The 17,500-nt window shown below is 45.6% G+C and overlaps 1 protein-coding gene across 1 annotated transcript in view; it reads left to right on the top strand.

Annotated features, from left to right (window-relative positions):
- Nucleotides 1–17,500, top strand: part of LOC133014126 (atrial natriuretic peptide receptor 1-like) — a 36,762-nt gene that overhangs the window by 5,406 nt on the left and 13,856 nt on the right. The window contains exons 3-5 of the mRNA XM_061081274.1: nt 6,245–6,432; nt 6,686–6,799; nt 8,751–8,889. Coding sequence (XP_060937257.1) covers nt 6,245–6,432; nt 6,686–6,799; nt 8,751–8,889 — 441 coding nt within the window. The remainder of the gene's footprint in view (nt 1–6,244; nt 6,433–6,685; nt 6,800–8,750; nt 8,890–17,500) is intronic.

The raw sequence follows: 17,500 nt of genomic DNA, 5'->3' as shown, positions 1-17,500 counted from the left end.
GTTTTGTATCAGACTCATAAATCCACCTCAGTCTGGTTCCTGTGTGCGGAGGCGTGTCCGTGTGGAAACAGTGCAGAGCAACAACAAACCTCTCGCTCCGGTTCCCACAGAGAAATAAAACCTCCCGTCAGGACATTTATTAACAGAGGTCAGGAAGCTGCCTCCTTATATGGAAACCGCAGTGCACCTATCAGATGTGTAGGTATTTCCTGCCAAACACACTCGGGCTAATTTTACTTTGTGGCTCCTCAATCAAACATTGGGGTCAAGTGACGACCTTCATGTTATCAGCAAGTTTCAGAAAGAAAAATAATAATGATGTAGTGTTCGAGGAAAGCCAAAGAAATTCTGAGCAGCAGTGATCATGCAGTGGAGGCGTGGTATCAAGGGCCTCTCGACCAATCAGGAGTCAGTCTCAGCTGTCAATCATCACGTCTCCGCCTGGTTTCATATCAATAAATAACTGATTCAAACCAAACTGATCAGAAACATGAACAAACATCAGAGAGATGAGAAGGACCTGAAGTGACAGAAACATCTTTGACATTTATTTAACAGCTACTTCGATTTTTTCTTTTAAGTTTGGTCCGTGTCCCATCTGCTCACATGGAGGAGGAGGGGTTTATGACCTGTACTGTAACCAGACACCAGGGGGCGTCCCAGATGTTTTGACTTTCTTACCAGTTGCTCTGCGGCCTCGTGACTCAGTTTTGAATCAGCTGATCAAACAGATTCTTTGATTCAGGAAAACGTTAAAAAACTTTATTTTTTTTATTTTTTAAAAACATATTTATTGGTTTATCGGGGGGGGGGATATATGGGGGGAGGAGCAACATCACCCCAGAGCAAGTTGACCAGCTCTTGTTTTTGCACAAGAATCTAAACACACCCAAGCACTAGCTTTGCATCGCCTACATGCAAACAACAATAGCCTACTTTTTGTTTATTTCAAAGTTTATATTTTAAGTAAACTTTTATTCATTCTATTTAATTTACCTTTTATTAATTGTTTAAAAGTAGCCTAAGTGGCTTACATTTCTTAATCTGTCAGTTTGTGTGCAGTTGACAGGGGCTACACAATAATAGGGAACATTTTTATTTATTTTCTCTATTAGCTTCCCGGCAGTCATTAAGTTAATGTTAATATTTGAAATAAAACTGGTAAAGCTCTCAGTGAATTTGACTGAGTTGTATTTGAAGGAATGATTCAACATTTTTCCATGGTCCAGTATTTAAAAAAAAAAAAATAACCAAAAGAAATCCCAGGAAATCGTAATATCGAATCACAATACATATCGTATCACCACCTAAGTATCGTGATAGTATCGTATCGGGAGGTCCCTGCTGATTCCCGTCCCTACTGATTGAGGTAGAGAACATCTGAGATATGGAACTCGGTACTTTTACGTTAGTACTGAATTACTTCGGTACAACCGAGCCCCGATCCACGCTAACACTTCCTGTCGGTAACAGTTCCAGCTCGTCGTCGCTCAGAGAAAATAAATCCTGGAGATTCTGTCTGACACAGAGCTCAGTTTGTTATCAGGTGGAAAGCTTATCAGTTGTGTAGTGTTGCAGTCTGAAGGTTTCACAGAGTCTTCACACGTCCTTCACCCGGTCGTCTCCTGAGGTCGTCTCTCATCTTCACTGATCCCAGCAGCGAGCAAAGAACCAGAGGACCCGCCCCCAGAGGCAAGGATCACAGCAGCGTGTAGAGCGATAAACCAGCGAGGGAACAAAGAGCGGATTCAGTGTTGAGGAACCAGAAGAAGAAGAAGCAGAGATGTGAACATGGAACTCACGACCTCATCTTCTCTCAAAGGAAAACATCTCAATCTTTTAATGGCGAATAAATTAAAAATCCTTATTTGAAAAAACGTCAAAATCGTCTGTGCACTTTCCTCAGAAGACGAGTTTTTGTGTAATGCTGCTGACAAACAAACAAACAAACAAACAAACAAACAAACAAACAAACAAACACAGAAAAACAATCACCGATTGTTTCATTAAAACAATAAAAGGCTTCAAACCTTCTGATTGGTTCAAATTATTCTGAAAATAACAATATGAATAAAACTCTGGGAGTGTTCTCTCTGCAGCTGAACGACCTCTGACCTCCGGCGTCCCGGCTGTTGACCTCCGACCTCTCGGCCTCACAGTGCAAATGGAATTGTTGAAACCTAATTGGAGCTCAAACATCACGCTCTCGTTCTCCTGGCTCCCTCCACCGGAGCGGGTGATGTCATCGGCGTCATCTCCCGTCCGTCGCCGTGGCGGCGAAGCAGGCGCCCGGTCATCCTGAACAAACCCCCCCCCCCGGCCGTGCCTCGCCGCTCGTTTCCTCTTCCTCGCCGCCGTGCCCGTCCATCTGGCTGTGGTTAAAGATTAATGCACTGGACCCTCGGAGGAGGAGCCTGTGGGATCTGCGGGTGTGTGTGGATCTGGTTTGATGAGCGCGTGGATCCAGATCCTCGTGGGACGGGTTCCAACAGATTTCACTCTGAAGGGAACGTGGCGTTCTGTTCTCGGGCCTGAAGCAACAGAACCACCTGCCTGAGGAACCGGTTCTGTCTGAACGGAACCGGTTTCAATCTGATTTCTGAATCTTTTCTAGAGTCGGAACAAATTTCAGCTTCGTTGTTTTTCCTTCGTTAGAAATGAGTCTGAAAGTCATTTGACCAGTTGGATTCAAATACCATTCATGTGTGTGTGTGTGTTTCTTATTGTAGATATTTCCAAGTCAGTTGAATTATTACTATGTTTAAGTCCAGTTTAATTATGACTTTATCATCATTCTGACCAGTTGAAACTCAACGTAAAGGAACTGGAGGTGAATTCAAGATTAAACATAAGTTATGACTCGTCTGAATGGAACAGGATCTGTCATCATAATCAGGCTGCAGGCGTCTGTGTGTGTGTGTCGAGCTGGGGGGGGGGGGGCCCTCTGGGACTCTGAGCGTCAGACTGAACACGTCAGAGTTTACAGTGCAATTTCGAGTGCGAGCTCTCATGCAGATTTATTGTAGGATTATTAGAAACACAAAGAACGTGTGTGAGGTGACACGTTGCTCTCAGACACGAGTCCGTGCAGAGTTCAGGCCGCTGCGTTTACGGTTCATAACTTGACCAAATAAAGCGAAGGAATGTTATGAATCTGCATAACCACACCTGCCGCGGCGGCCATGTTGGATCTCCAGCGGCTCAGCAACATGTCTTTATTTGGCTCGTGGAGCCGAGTGGCTCCAGCACAGGTTCGAGGTTGAAGTGTGAACTTGATAAGAAGCAGAGACGGAACCACGATGATGAGTTGTTGTGATTTCTCTCTTCAGTGTGTTTGCTCTGCTCCTCCTGAGGGAAACATCTCCAGCTGCTCAACGCTCCATCATGTTCTCCATCATGTTCTCCATCATGTTCTCCAGATGTTCTCCAGATGTTCTCATAACCCGTCTCCTCCTGGTTCCACTTCTCCTGTCGGGTTCTCGAGCTAAACGTCACAGTTAGGGACGGGAATCAGCAGGGAGCTCCCGATACGATACTACCACGTTACTTAGGTGGCGATACGATATGTATTGCGATTCGATTTTGAATTTGAAAAATTTTGAATCATACCTTCAAATACAACACAGTCAAATTCACTTAGATCTTTACAAGTTTTATTTCAAATATTAACATTAACTTAATGACTGCCGGGCAGCCAATAGAGAAAATAAATAAAAATGTGCCCTATTATTGTATAGCTCCTGTCAACTGCACACAAACTGACAGATTAAGAAATGTAAGCCACTTAGGCTACTTTTAAACAATAAATAAAAGGTAAATAAATAGAATGAATAAAAGTTTACTTAAAATATAAACTTTGAAATAAACAAAAAGTAGGTTATTGTTGTTTGCATGTAGCCGATACAAAGCTAGTGCTTGGGTGTGTTTAGATTCTTGTGCAAAAACAAGAGCTGGTCAACTTGCTCTGGGGTGATGTTGCTCCCCCCATATATCCCCCCCGGTATAAACCAAGAAATATGTTTTTTGTTTTTTTTAATTTTTAAAAAATCGATTTGGGAGGCAGCATGGTGATTTAAAATCGTCATTCACAAGAATCGCGATTTGTAACTGAATCGATTTTTTCCCCATCCCTAGTCACAGTGCAACATTATCAAATTCAAACATAAAGAAGCTGTGGAGGATCAGCTCACTGCAGCTCTGAAGGAGATAGAGAGAGTTCCACGTCTGGTGGTGGGAGGAACAATGAGAGATTCTTGAAGTGTAGAATCTAATTATCCTTGTTAAGCTGGAACTTCACAGAGTTCAATCCTCCTCATGACGTCTCCTCCACATTCACCTGATCCACATCTTTATTTGGATCACAAACTCAAAAGTATCAGCCCCCTAAACGTTTCATCAATGTTCCTGAATTATTCTTGCTGAAAAACTTTTTATCTCACGATGTTAAAGAAAGAGAAAATGAAATCGTGGATCTGGAGACATGATCAGTTCATCTGATGTCACTGATCAGACTCACGTCACATGACCCGGGTTCAGGCTCCTGCTGGGATCACAGACCCACTTCTCTGGAGTCAGGAAGTGTGCAGGGGTCAGAGGTCGGTGGCAGCGGGGGGGTGTTTCTGGTTCCTCCTGTAGAAAATCTTCTCTGCTCTTCCTGGTGATGACTGTTTGAACTCTGACCTGTGAAACACAGTCGACCTGACGCATCAATAACAAAGAGAAGGAAGAGAAACCGTCTCCGTTCCGTCTGGTCTCTGCTCTCAGATCGTTTTCAGTCAAGTCGTTGATTCTTCGTCTGATCATTCGAAGCTAAACGACCAGATGAGAGTTTCAGCTGCGTCTCAAATCCTCAGTTCACCTAAAACCTCTCAATGTATTTACAGCTTCGAATGAAGGAAAGAACGAAAGAATGAGGTTTCATAGCCTCTCTGTGAATTTGCTTTTGTGTATCGTTAGTTGTTCGGTTGAGATGAAACGTGATCATCTCTGGAAAAGCGTTTGTCAGCGATGCTCCATGGATCCTGGGACACGTTGGACAGAAGGATCCAAACGGAGCATGTGTCCCTGAAGGTGGAAACTAAATTATTCATTTCCCTGAAGACGACCTTTAACCTCATGAACTAAAGTGTGTGTGTGTGTGTGCTTGTGCATGTATAAAACATGAATTGAGTGAAAAGGTTCTTCTCTGTGGCAGCTCAGATGGAAGAAGCTTTGAGCTCCTGTGGTTTCACTTCCTGCTCCGAGGTTATTAAAGTGAGAAACAATAGAGGCTGTGGGACGAGGAATGTCCTCACGTCTCCCGAGACTTCCTGAGACACCGAGCTGGGGTCCGAGAGGAAGCTCTCAGCTGAGGGTCCAGGTTTTCAAGAATGTTCAGAAGGAATAAGTTTAATATTTGACAATATAACAGGAGGAGTCAGACATGTAAAGAAAACATCAGGCTGTAAGAAGTTCAGAATCAGAGGTTGATAATTTATCCTGATCTCGCCAAGGACTAATTTAAGTTTTATTTATTTATTTTGTTTGCTTTTCAACGACGCTTTTAAAACCTGTACAATTTTTTTGGATTGTTCTGGATATTGAAATGAAAAATCACTTCTCTTTGAAAACTCCACTAATTCCACTAATTATTCAAAAATTCACTTGTGTGCTTTTAAGACTGAAGTCTCTTCATCACAAGAACAAAGTATCAACTCTTGTTTTACAAAGGCACAGAGTGGGTGTGACCTCCTGGCGTCTTTCTCACGATCAATAACTCAATAACATATTGATTTTGTCTCGATGGATGTCTCCTCCCCCCCGACAGCGTCCCGGTCCCGAGCGTCTCTCTCTCTTCTTGACGTTTGCTCCTGATTGGATGTTGAGATTTGGATTTGAGCTCGATTGTAACGTTTTGACGTCCTGCTGATCTGAAGCCGGTTTCACACTGTGTTCAGCGCCATCTTGGTTCTTTAAAGCTTCAGTAACCATATTTGGACGAGTGGGGGGTGGAGCCTGACTGATAGCTTGAGGACACACCCACCTACACCCCCCACTACATCCGGTGCTTTATGGTCTGTTTGACTCTAAATGATCATCAGCTGTTTGAATGTTTACTCACGTTATAAAGTGAGAAGTAGAGTCACTTCTATAGAAACTACCAGTGGAGTCGCCCCCTGCTGGTCAATACACAGAATCCCCCCCCCCCCCCCCCTTCAGCTTTGTTACCAGCTGGAACCCTGACTCAGCGTCTCTCCTCTCACAGTGATGTTCGTCTGCTGCTCGCCCGATGTCTTCAGGAAGCTGATGGTCCAGTTCCGTCGGGCCGACCTCCCCCACGAGCAGTACGTCTTCTTCTACATCGACGTGTTCGGAGACAGTTTGAACCTGAAGCACCGGCGAGCGTGGGCCCGCGGCGACCAGGACGACGCCGTCGCCAGGGAGGCGTTCCAGGTGACGCCTTTAGTTCCACTGACTGTATATCAAGATGATCACTGACTGTATATAACAGTTCATGAATCAAAAGGTTTAAGCCCCTCCCCCTCCAAGAGATCATCATATGAAATCTGTAGCTCTGTCTTCATGTGTAGAAGTTTAATTATTGTTATGTAATAGTTGTTCAAAAGATATATATAATGTGTGTGTGAGTAAACAAAAACATTTAGAAATGTATGTTATTTGAAATTCGTCCTCTTCCTGGTTTCAGAGCGTGAAGATCCTGACGTATCGAGAGCCTCAGAATCCAGAGTACAGAGAGTTCGTCCACAACCTGAAGACGGACGCCATCCAGATGTTCAACTTCACCATCGAGGACACGCTGGTGAGTCCAGGAGGAACATGTTCTCCTGTTCTCCTGAAGGGAATCAATGGATCTGTGGATCCAAGAAACTGTTGCTCAGAAACATAAATATAAGAACTGAGTGTTTTGACTCTTGAAATCATTTATTGGACTGAATTCCTAAATGTCTTTTCAGTATATCATGGTCACAGTTCAGATGAGTCTGGATCCGTCTCCATGTGGACAAACGTCTCCGTCCTCCGGCCTCGCTGCTGGTGGACGGAGACGATTTTGAAGAAGAACAGAGGAAACCGGGTTGTTGTGATTATCAAACGCTTCAATCTGAAGAAGCTCATTTAGTCCTGATGTCACTTCATCTGTTGCCATGGTGACATATCACACACAGAGCCAGCCTCACAAAAACAATGTACACTTTACAAATACATTAAATCATTATTAACAACATATTCAATTATTATCAATCAATCAGATTTTGTCTCATATTCCCAGTTTGCCTCATAGATGTTAACAACGATCAACTTCCTGTTCTTAACTCAACAAGAGTCAAACAGAAACTTAGTGATCAGTGAATAAAGCTCAGATGGAACTGAACACAACAACACAACAACACAACAACACAACAACACAACAACAGGATTCACTACATGAGAAGAACCAGTTTGTAACTTCATGTTTAAAGTGTTTATACATAACGTCTGATGGAGATGAAGGAGCAGATGAACTGAGGAGTTCCTGATGGTGAAGACGTGAGGAGACATGTTGATCATAGTCCATCATCACGATCTGTGTGTGTGTGTGTGTGTGTGTGTGTGCGTGTGTGTGTTCTGTGGGCAGATGTTAATGAGATCCAGACACAGACATACGACTGACGCACACTGACAGAAACTCAAATTCAGATCAACTGTGGTTTGTTTCTAAAGGACGACAGGTCGCTGAGTTCATGTTGGAAACGTTTCATTTTTAAACTTCACTGCTTCGCTAACGTGGCCCTGACATTGTGTGTGTGTGTGTGTGTGTGTGTGTGTGTGTGTGTGTGTGTGTGTGTGTGTGTGTGTGTGTGTGTGTGTGTGTGTGTGTGTGTGTGTGTTTGTGTGTTGAATGTCGAGCATGTTACTCCGACAGTGTCAACGTCAAAGCTTGAAACAACACAACCTCCCTGGTTTTTAAACAGAAGGTCAGACCGGTGCATCTCATGTTACTGCAGAGACTCCTAATCATTTTATATAATAATAGTTTATATCTTTACAAAGTGCTTCATTCAGCAGCTAATTAAATCAGATAAGTTATAAAAGCATCCGATTTACAAAGATACTTGTCGTGGTTTAATAACAAGCTAATAACAGAATAAAAATCGGCACCGATTAATAAGGCAACAAGAAATTGACTAATTCATAGGAAATAAAAAGAAGAATCAGACAGTGATTTACAAATTAAAGCATAATCAATCTATGAATAATTAAAAAGTTCTATTCTAAGACCGTCAACACAAAACTGTCAATGTGTACAGTTTTGTGTACTTAAGTGTGTGTGTTGTCAGGTTGTCTGGCAGCTCTGTGAATTCAGTTAATCAGCAGCAGATGGATGTTAATGGAGTTAAACCAGTGAGACAAACACACACACACACACACACACACACACACACACACACACACACACACACACACCACACACATGGAGGTATTGTCACTAGTAATAGATGTGAGTCGACCTCTTGTAAATCTGAGCATTGTGTTTGTTGTGACTCGTGATGATTCATGAAGCTTGGTTCAGATCCCAGATCTCCTCCCTGAGCTGCTGTGACAGGAAGTGGCTCCACAGCTGTTCCAGATGTTTGTCACCTGTGGATCAACATCCTCAGGTCCAACTCTTCACAGGGAACGAGAGTGAAACCCACCCGAGGTGACCGTGAGAGCAGAGAAGGAGAAACTAGAGAAGTGAACCCATGAGTGTCCTCTGTGCTCCTGTCCTCTAGATGAACATCATCGCTGGAGGCTTCTACGACGGCCTGATGCTCTACACGCGCGCTCTGAACGAGAGCCTGGCTGCGTCCGGCGCCGCTCGCCCTCCGGGGACGGACGTCACCAAGAGGATGTGGAACCGAACGTACCACGGTCAGTTCACTGTCATTGTGATTCATCCTCACAGGGGTGGGAGGGACTAAATGTGTGTGAGTGAAGCTGCTCTGGGTGAAGAGGCTAACATCTGCAGGGTGGTGATAGAGCCTGAACATCTGGATCTGTGCGTTGGGATGGAATCCTCGTGATGCAACGCTTCCAGAATGTTCAGTGAGTTCTGAGATCAGCAGGACCACACACGCCTGTTAACCCCAGTGACTCACAGGTGAAACACAGGCCCCTCCCCTCGCTGCTCCTTCACATGCTCCTCCTATCGCTGCTCCTTCACATGCTCCTCCCCACGCTGCTCCTTCACAGGCTCCTCCTCTCGCTGCTCCTTCACAGGCTCCTCCTCTCGCTGCTCCTTCACAGGCTCCTCCTCTCGCTGCTCCTTCACAGGCTCCTCCTCTCGCTGCTCCTTCACAGGCTCCTCCTCTCGCTGCTCCTTCACATGCTCCTCCTCTCGCTGCTCCTTCACAGGCTCCTCCTCTCGCTGCTCCTTCACATGCTCCTCCTATCGCTGATCCTTCACAGGCTCCTCCTCTCGCTGCTCCTTCACAGGCTCCTCCTCTCGCTGCTCCTTCACAAGCTCCTCCTCTCGCTGCTCCTTCACAGGCTCCTCCTCTCGCTGCTCCTTCACAGGCTCCTCCCCTCGCTGCTCCTTCACAGGCTCCTCCTCTCGCTGCTCCTTCACAGGCTCCTCCTCTCGCTGCTCCTTCACAGGCTCCTCCCCTCGCTGCTCCTTCACAGGCTCCTCCCCTCGCTGCTCCTTCACAGGCTCCTCCCTCACATTCAGGCATGCACGTTGTAAATCCAGCGCAGACATTCATATCAGCAGATCAAATGATAAAACACTGTGTGTATTTCCACACGTTGCAGGTAGTTTTCTTCAGTTTGCTTCACTTCTCTTGTTTCTTGGCTGATTCCTTCAGGAGAAAAAGATCTTTTCCATGTTGCAGATGTTCGTTCAGAAGCTGGTGATTAATAATCTTCCATCAATGCAGAGTCGTCTGCGTCTCGTCTCTCTGAAGAGTTCTGCAGAGATTCATTCTTACTTCAGGAAGTTTTGGTTTTATCTTCACCGACCAGAAACCTTGTCTGCTGTCGGAGGAATCGCTGAAGACGCAAAGAAGAGGAAGAAGAAGAAGAAGAAGAAGAAGAAGAAGAAGAAGAAGAAGAAGAAGAAGAAGAAGAAGAAGAAGAAGCTCCGCCCCTTTACAAACGATTCTTTCAAACAAATCTTTCAGTCTATGAAAAAAAACACTTTGTCTGATCATTAGTTTTACTAAAAAAAACTGCTTCCCTCAGTTACTTCCGCCTGCTCTTTCACAATAAAAGCACGAGCTAGAATGAGCTGTTTTTCGTCCTCACCACTGATTCTCAGAATGAAGTCGCTCTGCTCCACTAACTTATCAAAGTAAAGAAGTAAAACATTCAGGAGCTTCTGTCTGATGAGACTTATCGTGTTTTACAGTTTTACAGTTTTACAGTCAAACTGATCTCTGGACAGTTTTGCTGGATTGAAGTTGGATCTGGTTTCATCTTTCAGGCAGAACAGCTGATTCTGCTGAAACTTCTCATCTCGTCACGGACAGAATCTGATGTAATTATTTTATTTCGATATATATATATAAGCTTTTATAGATCATCAAAAATAATTACATAAAGAGTTATAAAGAGTCAAGCATTTACACATTTATATTAGGGCTGGGCAAGTTAACTCGTTTCAATTCAACTCGAGTTAACTCAAGTGATGAGTTAACTCGATTAATTATTTTATCTCGCATTCACTCAGGTTTGATTATTTATTGTTTTATTGTGAAAGTCAGGCTTTTATTTTGTGAAAGTCTGTTGCTGACTGCTGCAGAACAGGAAAAAAGAAAATAATTGGATAAACAATCGAGTTAACTCGATTAAAATGAGTTAACTTGCCCAGCCCTAATTTATATAGAAGGTCAATGGTCAGCTTGACTGTGACATCATCATGTTCTACAGTAGAACAAACTGGTGACTTGTGTATTTCAAACCTGGGCTGGAGTGTCATGTCTGTGAAGATCAATGAGATCAGGGTAAGGATTCAAAATCAACAATTTACCTTCAGGCAGAACGATTATGGAGCAAAAACCTGCTGAAACTGGAAAAGATCAAGGGTTTGGTTTGTTCTTTCCTTTTGTGGAGAAGCAGATGTTTCCTCTCTGCTTCTCCTCTGGATCCTGGAGAGGAAACGCCAGCGCTCGACCTCCTCGGGCGGCTCGCTGGTTCCTCTGGTTCCTCTGGTTCCTCTGGTTTCTCTGGTTCCTCTGGTTTCTCTGGTTCCTCTGGTTCCTCTGGTTTCTCTGGTTCCTCTGGTTTCTCTGGTTCCTCTGGTTTCTCTGGTTCCTCTGGTTCCTCTGGTTTCTCTGGTTTCTCTGGTTCCTCTGGTTTCTCTGGTTTCTATGGTTCCTCTGGTTTCTCTGGTTCCTCTGGTTCCTCTGGTTTCTCTGGTTTCTCTGGTTCCTCTGGTTTCTCTGGTTTCTCTGGTTCCTCTGGTTCCTCTGGTTCCTCTGGTTCCTCTGGTTTCTCTGGTTCCTCTGGTTCCTCTGGTTTCTCTGGTTCCTCTTGTTCCTCTGGTTTCTCTGTTTCCTCTGGTTCCTCTGGTTTCTCTGGTTCCTCTGGTTCCTCTGGTTTCTCTGGTTCCTCTGGTTTCTATGGTTCCTCTGGTTCCTCTGTTTCTCTGGTTTTTCTGGTTTCTCTGTTTCTCTGGTTCCTCTGGTTTCTCTTGTTCCTCTGGTTTCTCTGTTTCCTCTGGTTCCTCTGGTTTCTCTGGTTCCTCTGGTTTCTCTGGTTCCTCTGGTTTCTATGGTTCCTCTGGTTCCTCTGTTTCTCTGGTTTTTCTGGTTTCTCTGTTCCTCTGGTTCCTCTGGTTTCTCTTGTTCCTCTGGTTTCTCTGTTTCTCTGGTTTCTCTGGTTTCTCTGGTTCCTCTGGTTCCTCTGTTTCTCTGGTTCCTCTGGTTCCTCTGGTTTCTCTGGTTCCTCTGGTTCCTCTGGTTCCTCTGGTTTCTCCAGTTTCTCCGGTTCCTCTGGTTTCTCCGGTTTCTCTGGTTCCTCTGGTTTCTCTGGTTCCTCTGGTTCCTCTGGTTCCTCTGGTTCCTCTGGTTTCTCTGGTTTCTATGGTTTCTCTGGTTCCTCTGGTTCCTCTGGTTCCTCTGGTTTCTCTGGTTTCTCTGGTTCCTCTGGTTCCTCTGGTTTCTCTGGTTCCTCTGGTTTCTCTGGTTCCTCTGGTTTCTCTGGTTCCTCTGGTTTCTCTGGTTCCTCTGGTTTCACTGGTTTCTCTGGTTTCTCCGGTTCCTCTGGTTCCTCTGGTTCCCCTGGTTCCTCTGGTTCCTCTGGTTTCTCTGGTTTCTCGGGTTCCTCTGGTTCCTCTGGTTTCTCTGGTTTCTCTGGTTTTTCTGTTATTCTGTTTCCTCTGGTTCCTCTGGTTCCTCTGGTTTCTCTGGTTTCTCTGGTTCCTCTGGTTTCTCTGGTTTCTCTGGTTCCTCTGGTTTCTCTGGTTCCTCTGGTTCCTCTGGTTCCTCTGGTTTCTCTGGTTCCTCTGGTTCCTCTGGTTTCTCTGGTTTCTCTGGTTTCTCTGTTCTTCTGTTTCCTCTGGTTCCTCTGGTTCCTCTGGTTCCTCTGGTTTCTCTGGTTCCTCTGGTTTCTCTGGTTTCTCTGGTTCCTCTGGTTCCTCTGGTTTCTCTGGTTCCTCTGGTTCCTCTGGTTCCTCTGGTTTCTCTGGTTTCTCTGGTTCCTCTGGTTCCTCTGGTTTCTCTGGTTCCTCTGGTTTCTCTGTTTCCTCTGGTTTCTCTGGTTCCTCTGGTTTCTCTGGTTCCTCTGGTTTATCTGGTTTCACTGGTTTCTCTGGTTTCTCTGGTTCCTCTTGTTCCTCTGGTTTCTCTGTTTCTCTGGTTCCTCTGGTTTCTCTGGTTTCTCTGGTTCCTCTGGTTTCTCTGGTTCCTCTGGTTCCTCTGGTTTCTCTGGTTCCTCTGGTTCCTCTGGTTTCTCCAGTTTCTCCGGTTCCTCTGGTTTCTCCGGTTTCTCTGGTTCCTCTGGTTTCTCTGGTTCCTCTGGTTCCTCTGGTTTCTCTGGTTTCTCTGGTTTCTCTTGTTCCTCTGTTTCTCTGGTTTTTCTGGTTCCTCTGGTTCCTCTGGTTCCTCTGGTTTCTCCGGTTTCTCTGGTTTCTCTTGTTCCTCTGTTTCTCTGGTTTCTCTGGTTTCTCTGGTTCCTCTGGTTTCTCTGTTTCTCTGGTTCCTCTGGTTCCTCTGGTTCCTCTGGTTTCTCTGGTTCCTCTGGTTCCTCTGGTTTCTCTGGTTCCTCTGGTTTCTCTGGTTCCTCTGGTTTCTCTGGTTCCTCTGGTTCCTCTGGTTTCTCCGGTTTCTCTGGTTTCTCTTGTTCCTCTGTTTCTCTGGTTTTTCTGGTTCCTCTGGTTCCTCTGGTTCCTCTGGTTTCTCCGGTTTCTCTGGTTTCTCTTGTTCCTCTGTTTCTCTGGTTTCTCTGGTTTCTCTGGTTCCTCTGGTTTCTCTGTTTCTCTGGTTCCTCTGGTTCCTCTGGTTCCTCTGGTTTCTCTGGTTCCTCTGGTTCCTCTGGTTTCTCTGGTTCCTCTGGTTTCTCCGGTTTCTCCGGTTCCTCCGGTTTATCTGGTTTCTCCGGTTTCTCCGGTTCCTCTGGTTCCTCTGGTTTCTCTGGTTCCTCTGGTTCCTCTGGTTTCTCTGGTTCCTCTGGTTTCTCTGGTTACTCTGGTTTCGCTGGTTTCTATGGTTCCTCTGGTTCCTCTGGTTCCTCTGGTTTCTCTGGTTCCTCTGGTTTCTCTGGTTCCTCTGGTTCCTCTGGTTTCTCTGGTTCCTCTGGTTTCTCTGGTTCCTCTGGTTTCTCTGGTTTCTCTGGTTCCTCTGGTTCCTCTGGTTTCTCTGGTTCCTCTGGTTCCTCTGGTTTCTCCGGTACATATAGGTTACATATAAAACTATGGGACAATGCAAAGATAAAACAGAAAAACAATAAGCAAACATCTGCCATAAAACAATTATTATTTAACCTCTGTGACCCTGATGGCGTTGATCAATCTACCAGGACTGAAATATTCCTGAAAGAAATTAATAAAAAGTAGTCAACCATCTGCAGAATGTTTAAGGTCTGTACATACAGTGATGGATTAATATTTTTATTATCATCATAACTGAACCCAGAAGAAAGAATTCAACTTTGGTCCTCGGGGCAATAAAACCACATCAATAATTTATGCAATATAACTTCATCAAAACAAGTATGTGATTAAATTGTTGTGCAAGCACAGTGAGAAAGTTCAGGGGTCAGAATATACTTGTTAAGGACGCGTAAACAAGATGGCTGCTCTGCGTCTCCTCGTCCGTTCTGTGCGTGGATGTTCTCGTCCTCAGATTCAGATCCGTGAGTTCTGACCTCGTGGATAATGTGTCGTCATCATCTTTGTTCGTGTTTACTGCACAAATCCAGAAGTGGCAGAAAGAGCCAAAGATAGGAGTGCGGAGAAAGTTCTGTGATGTGCCCCCTACTGGAATGTTGCAGTAACACGTAAAGTATCTAAGCAAGTACGTGAAAAATAATATTCACAACACAGACTTCGTGCTGAGTGTCGTCAAACTGAAGTATGAGATTTAAATGTTTGTGATTCTCTGTTCGTAAAGACGAGTTTAAAACCACAACCTTCGCTCAGGAGCAAGAAATGCAACAGGACTTCTGACAGTCATGGATGTGACCGGATGGATCCGGATCTAATGTCGTATCGGACCTGGTGATAATCATTAATTGAGTTGGATCTTGGCCCTGGTTTGGGTTGGTGCTCTGGTGACGGCTCTGGTTGGAGACCAGTTGGTTTTTGCGTCAGAGTCGAGTTCAGACTCAGATTCATTTGACGAATGAGACGAAACTCACGACTTCCTCTGTTGTCGTTTCTCCAAAAACACACAAAGCGGCAGCTGAGGCTCTGAGTGTCTCTCTCTCTCTCTCTCTCTCTCTCCGGTTCTCCTCCGCCAGGTCGGACTCGTTTCTCCTGAAAGGTCCAGGGACCTGGTCTGTCCCCAGCAGGGACCCGGTCTGTCCTCAGCAGGGACCTGGTCTGTCCTCAGTCAGGGACCCGGTCTGTCCTCAGCAGGGACCTGGTCTGTCCTCAGCAGGGACCCGGTCTGTCCTCAGCAGGGACCCGGTCTGTCCTCAGCAGGGACCCGGTCTGTCCTCAGCAGGGACCCGTTCTTTCCTCAGCCAGGGGGACCTGGTCTGTCCTCAGCCAGGGACCTGGTCTGTCCTCAGCAGAGACCTGGTCTGTCCTCAGCAGGGACCTGGTCTGTCCTCAGCAGAGACCTGGTCTGTCCTCAGCAGGGACCTGGTCTGTCCTCAGCAGAGACCTGGTCTGTCTCCTCCTCCATGTTTGTTTCTCCAGGTCGAGCTGTTTGCTCTGGAGTCGAGATCGGGATTTATTTTGAAGGGCTGCTGGCTCAGAGGTCATCAGGGTCGTACTTTGGGGTCAGATGTCTTCACGCAGATTATTTGTTTTGCTCTTTCTGTCCCCACCCCCCCACCACCCCCCCCCACCACCTCTTTGTTTGTCCTTGCATCCATCCTCCATTAGCGTCACTGCTGTCGTCGCCCTCTGTGACAAACTGTGGAGATCTGGAGGGAAACAACGCTCGTGTTTGTCCGATCGTCCCTCTTGTCGTCCACCTCAATGATGTTACTCATGGTCCCCAGAGGACAGGATGATGAGGCTTTATTCTACGACTCCATACGTCCAGAACGACTCCTCAGTAAACAACCATGTGGACAGTAGATAGACACTGAAGCCCCCCCTCCACCGGCTCCAGAGGTGCTGTTCCATTCCGTCTGTTTGGTTCAGATCCTGAAGCTTTGGATCTGTTTCCGTGTCTCATGTTGAGCATCACTGAGCCGTCGCTCTGCAGACGCTCCGGCTGACCACTGCTCTCCCACCACGGGAACACACAGACCAACAGACGAAGCTGTGGACGGTGAATCCCTCTCCGGGTGTTTTAACGGCACGCTGGCACGGCAGGATCTCTCAGGTGCAGAGACTTTAATCCGTCAAGTTAAGGAAATATAGAAAATATCCCACCTGTACAGTACAGATCCACTTCCTCCTGATATCCAGAAACGAAAATACCCTGGGTGCGAATGCCACCATTTTGCACATTTGGAGGCGGAGTCTGCGTAGCAGCGATCGAGGGAGGGAGCTGCTGGAGCAACGCCACGCCCCTCGACCAATCACAAGTCCAACGCAAACTTCAGCTGTAATAGAGAAGCGCTAAATGAATGCGACTCGTAGTGTAAACTGAAGTGCGTCAGTAAAAAGTCTCCTCGTCTGTTCAGGTGACGAATGATTGTTGTAAAAAGTTCCCGTGTCTGACGTGTGAACCGACCCAGCTGTAAAACCTTGTCTCGTTTACGAGGCTGTAAACTCTGAACTCAAACTGAGCTCGGTCAGGGTCGTTAACTCCTCAGCCCGAGTCACGTGACCCAGCCCGAGTCACGTGACCCAGCCCGAGTCACGTGACCCAGCCCGAGTCATGAAGGTGTCTCTCTCTCCTGTCACTTCATCTCATTGACACCAACGTTCTCCCCACCCAGACTTTTCCTTTCCTTACAGTCGCCTCTGATCCGTCTCCTCATCTCTTTGTCAGAAGCCCCTGTGAAGTGGCCAAGGAGACCCCTAAAATAGCCTGGAAATCGAATCTTGTGAAACCAGAGCTTGGTGGCAGCGTCCAGCTGGAACACACACTGAAGCTCCTGCATGAGGTTGTGTGTCCGTGCCTGCTGCTGCTGCTGCTTTGTGTTGATGTGTGATTAAAGAGCACACATGTTGTAATGAGGTTTGTCAGCTTCCTCTAATCTGTGATTTATGATCCACGGCCAGGAGGAGCCTGGTGACGCCGGTTACCAGGCAACAGGCTCCAGCCGTCCGGAGGAGATAGACCTCCTGTAGCCGTTGTGTTTGTTAAAGACTTCAGTTCTGTTTGCTCAGTGAATAATGTGGAGTCACTGTTTGCTCTTAAAGAATAAAATAATTAATCACACTCGATAAATTCATGAAGGCTGAATCAGTTGACCACTAGGGGAGCTGTGGAGCAGCTTGTTGACAGCGCTGTCAGATAGATAGATAGATAGATAGATAGATAGATAGATAGATAGATAGATAGATAGATAGATAGATAGATAGATAGATAGATAGATAGATAGATAGATGGATAGATAGATGGATGGATGGATGGATGGATGGATGGATGGATGGATGGATGGATGGATGGATGGATGGATGGATGGATGGATGGATGGATGGATGGATAGATAGATAGATAGATAGATAGATAGATAGATAGATAGATAGATAGATAGATAGATAGATAGATAGATAGATAGATAGATAGATAGATAGATAGATAGATAGATAGATAGATAGATTACTTTATTCATCCCCGAAGGGAAATTAAGTCGTCATAGCAGCCGGTATATTTGAATAAAATAAAATACAATAGAATAAAATAAAAAATATTGAGGTAGAAAGAATAAAAAAACAGAAGCACAAGATAAATAGGTAGATAAGGTGCAGTGG

The sequence above is a fragment of the Limanda limanda genome, chromosome 11 (genome assembly GCF_963576545.1).
Source record: "Limanda limanda chromosome 11, fLimLim1.1, whole genome shotgun sequence".
Lineage (NCBI taxonomy): Eukaryota > Metazoa > Chordata > Actinopteri > Pleuronectiformes > Pleuronectidae > Limanda > Limanda limanda.
Note: the sequence above shows the minus strand (reverse complement) of the source record. Positions and strands in the feature narration are given on the sequence as shown.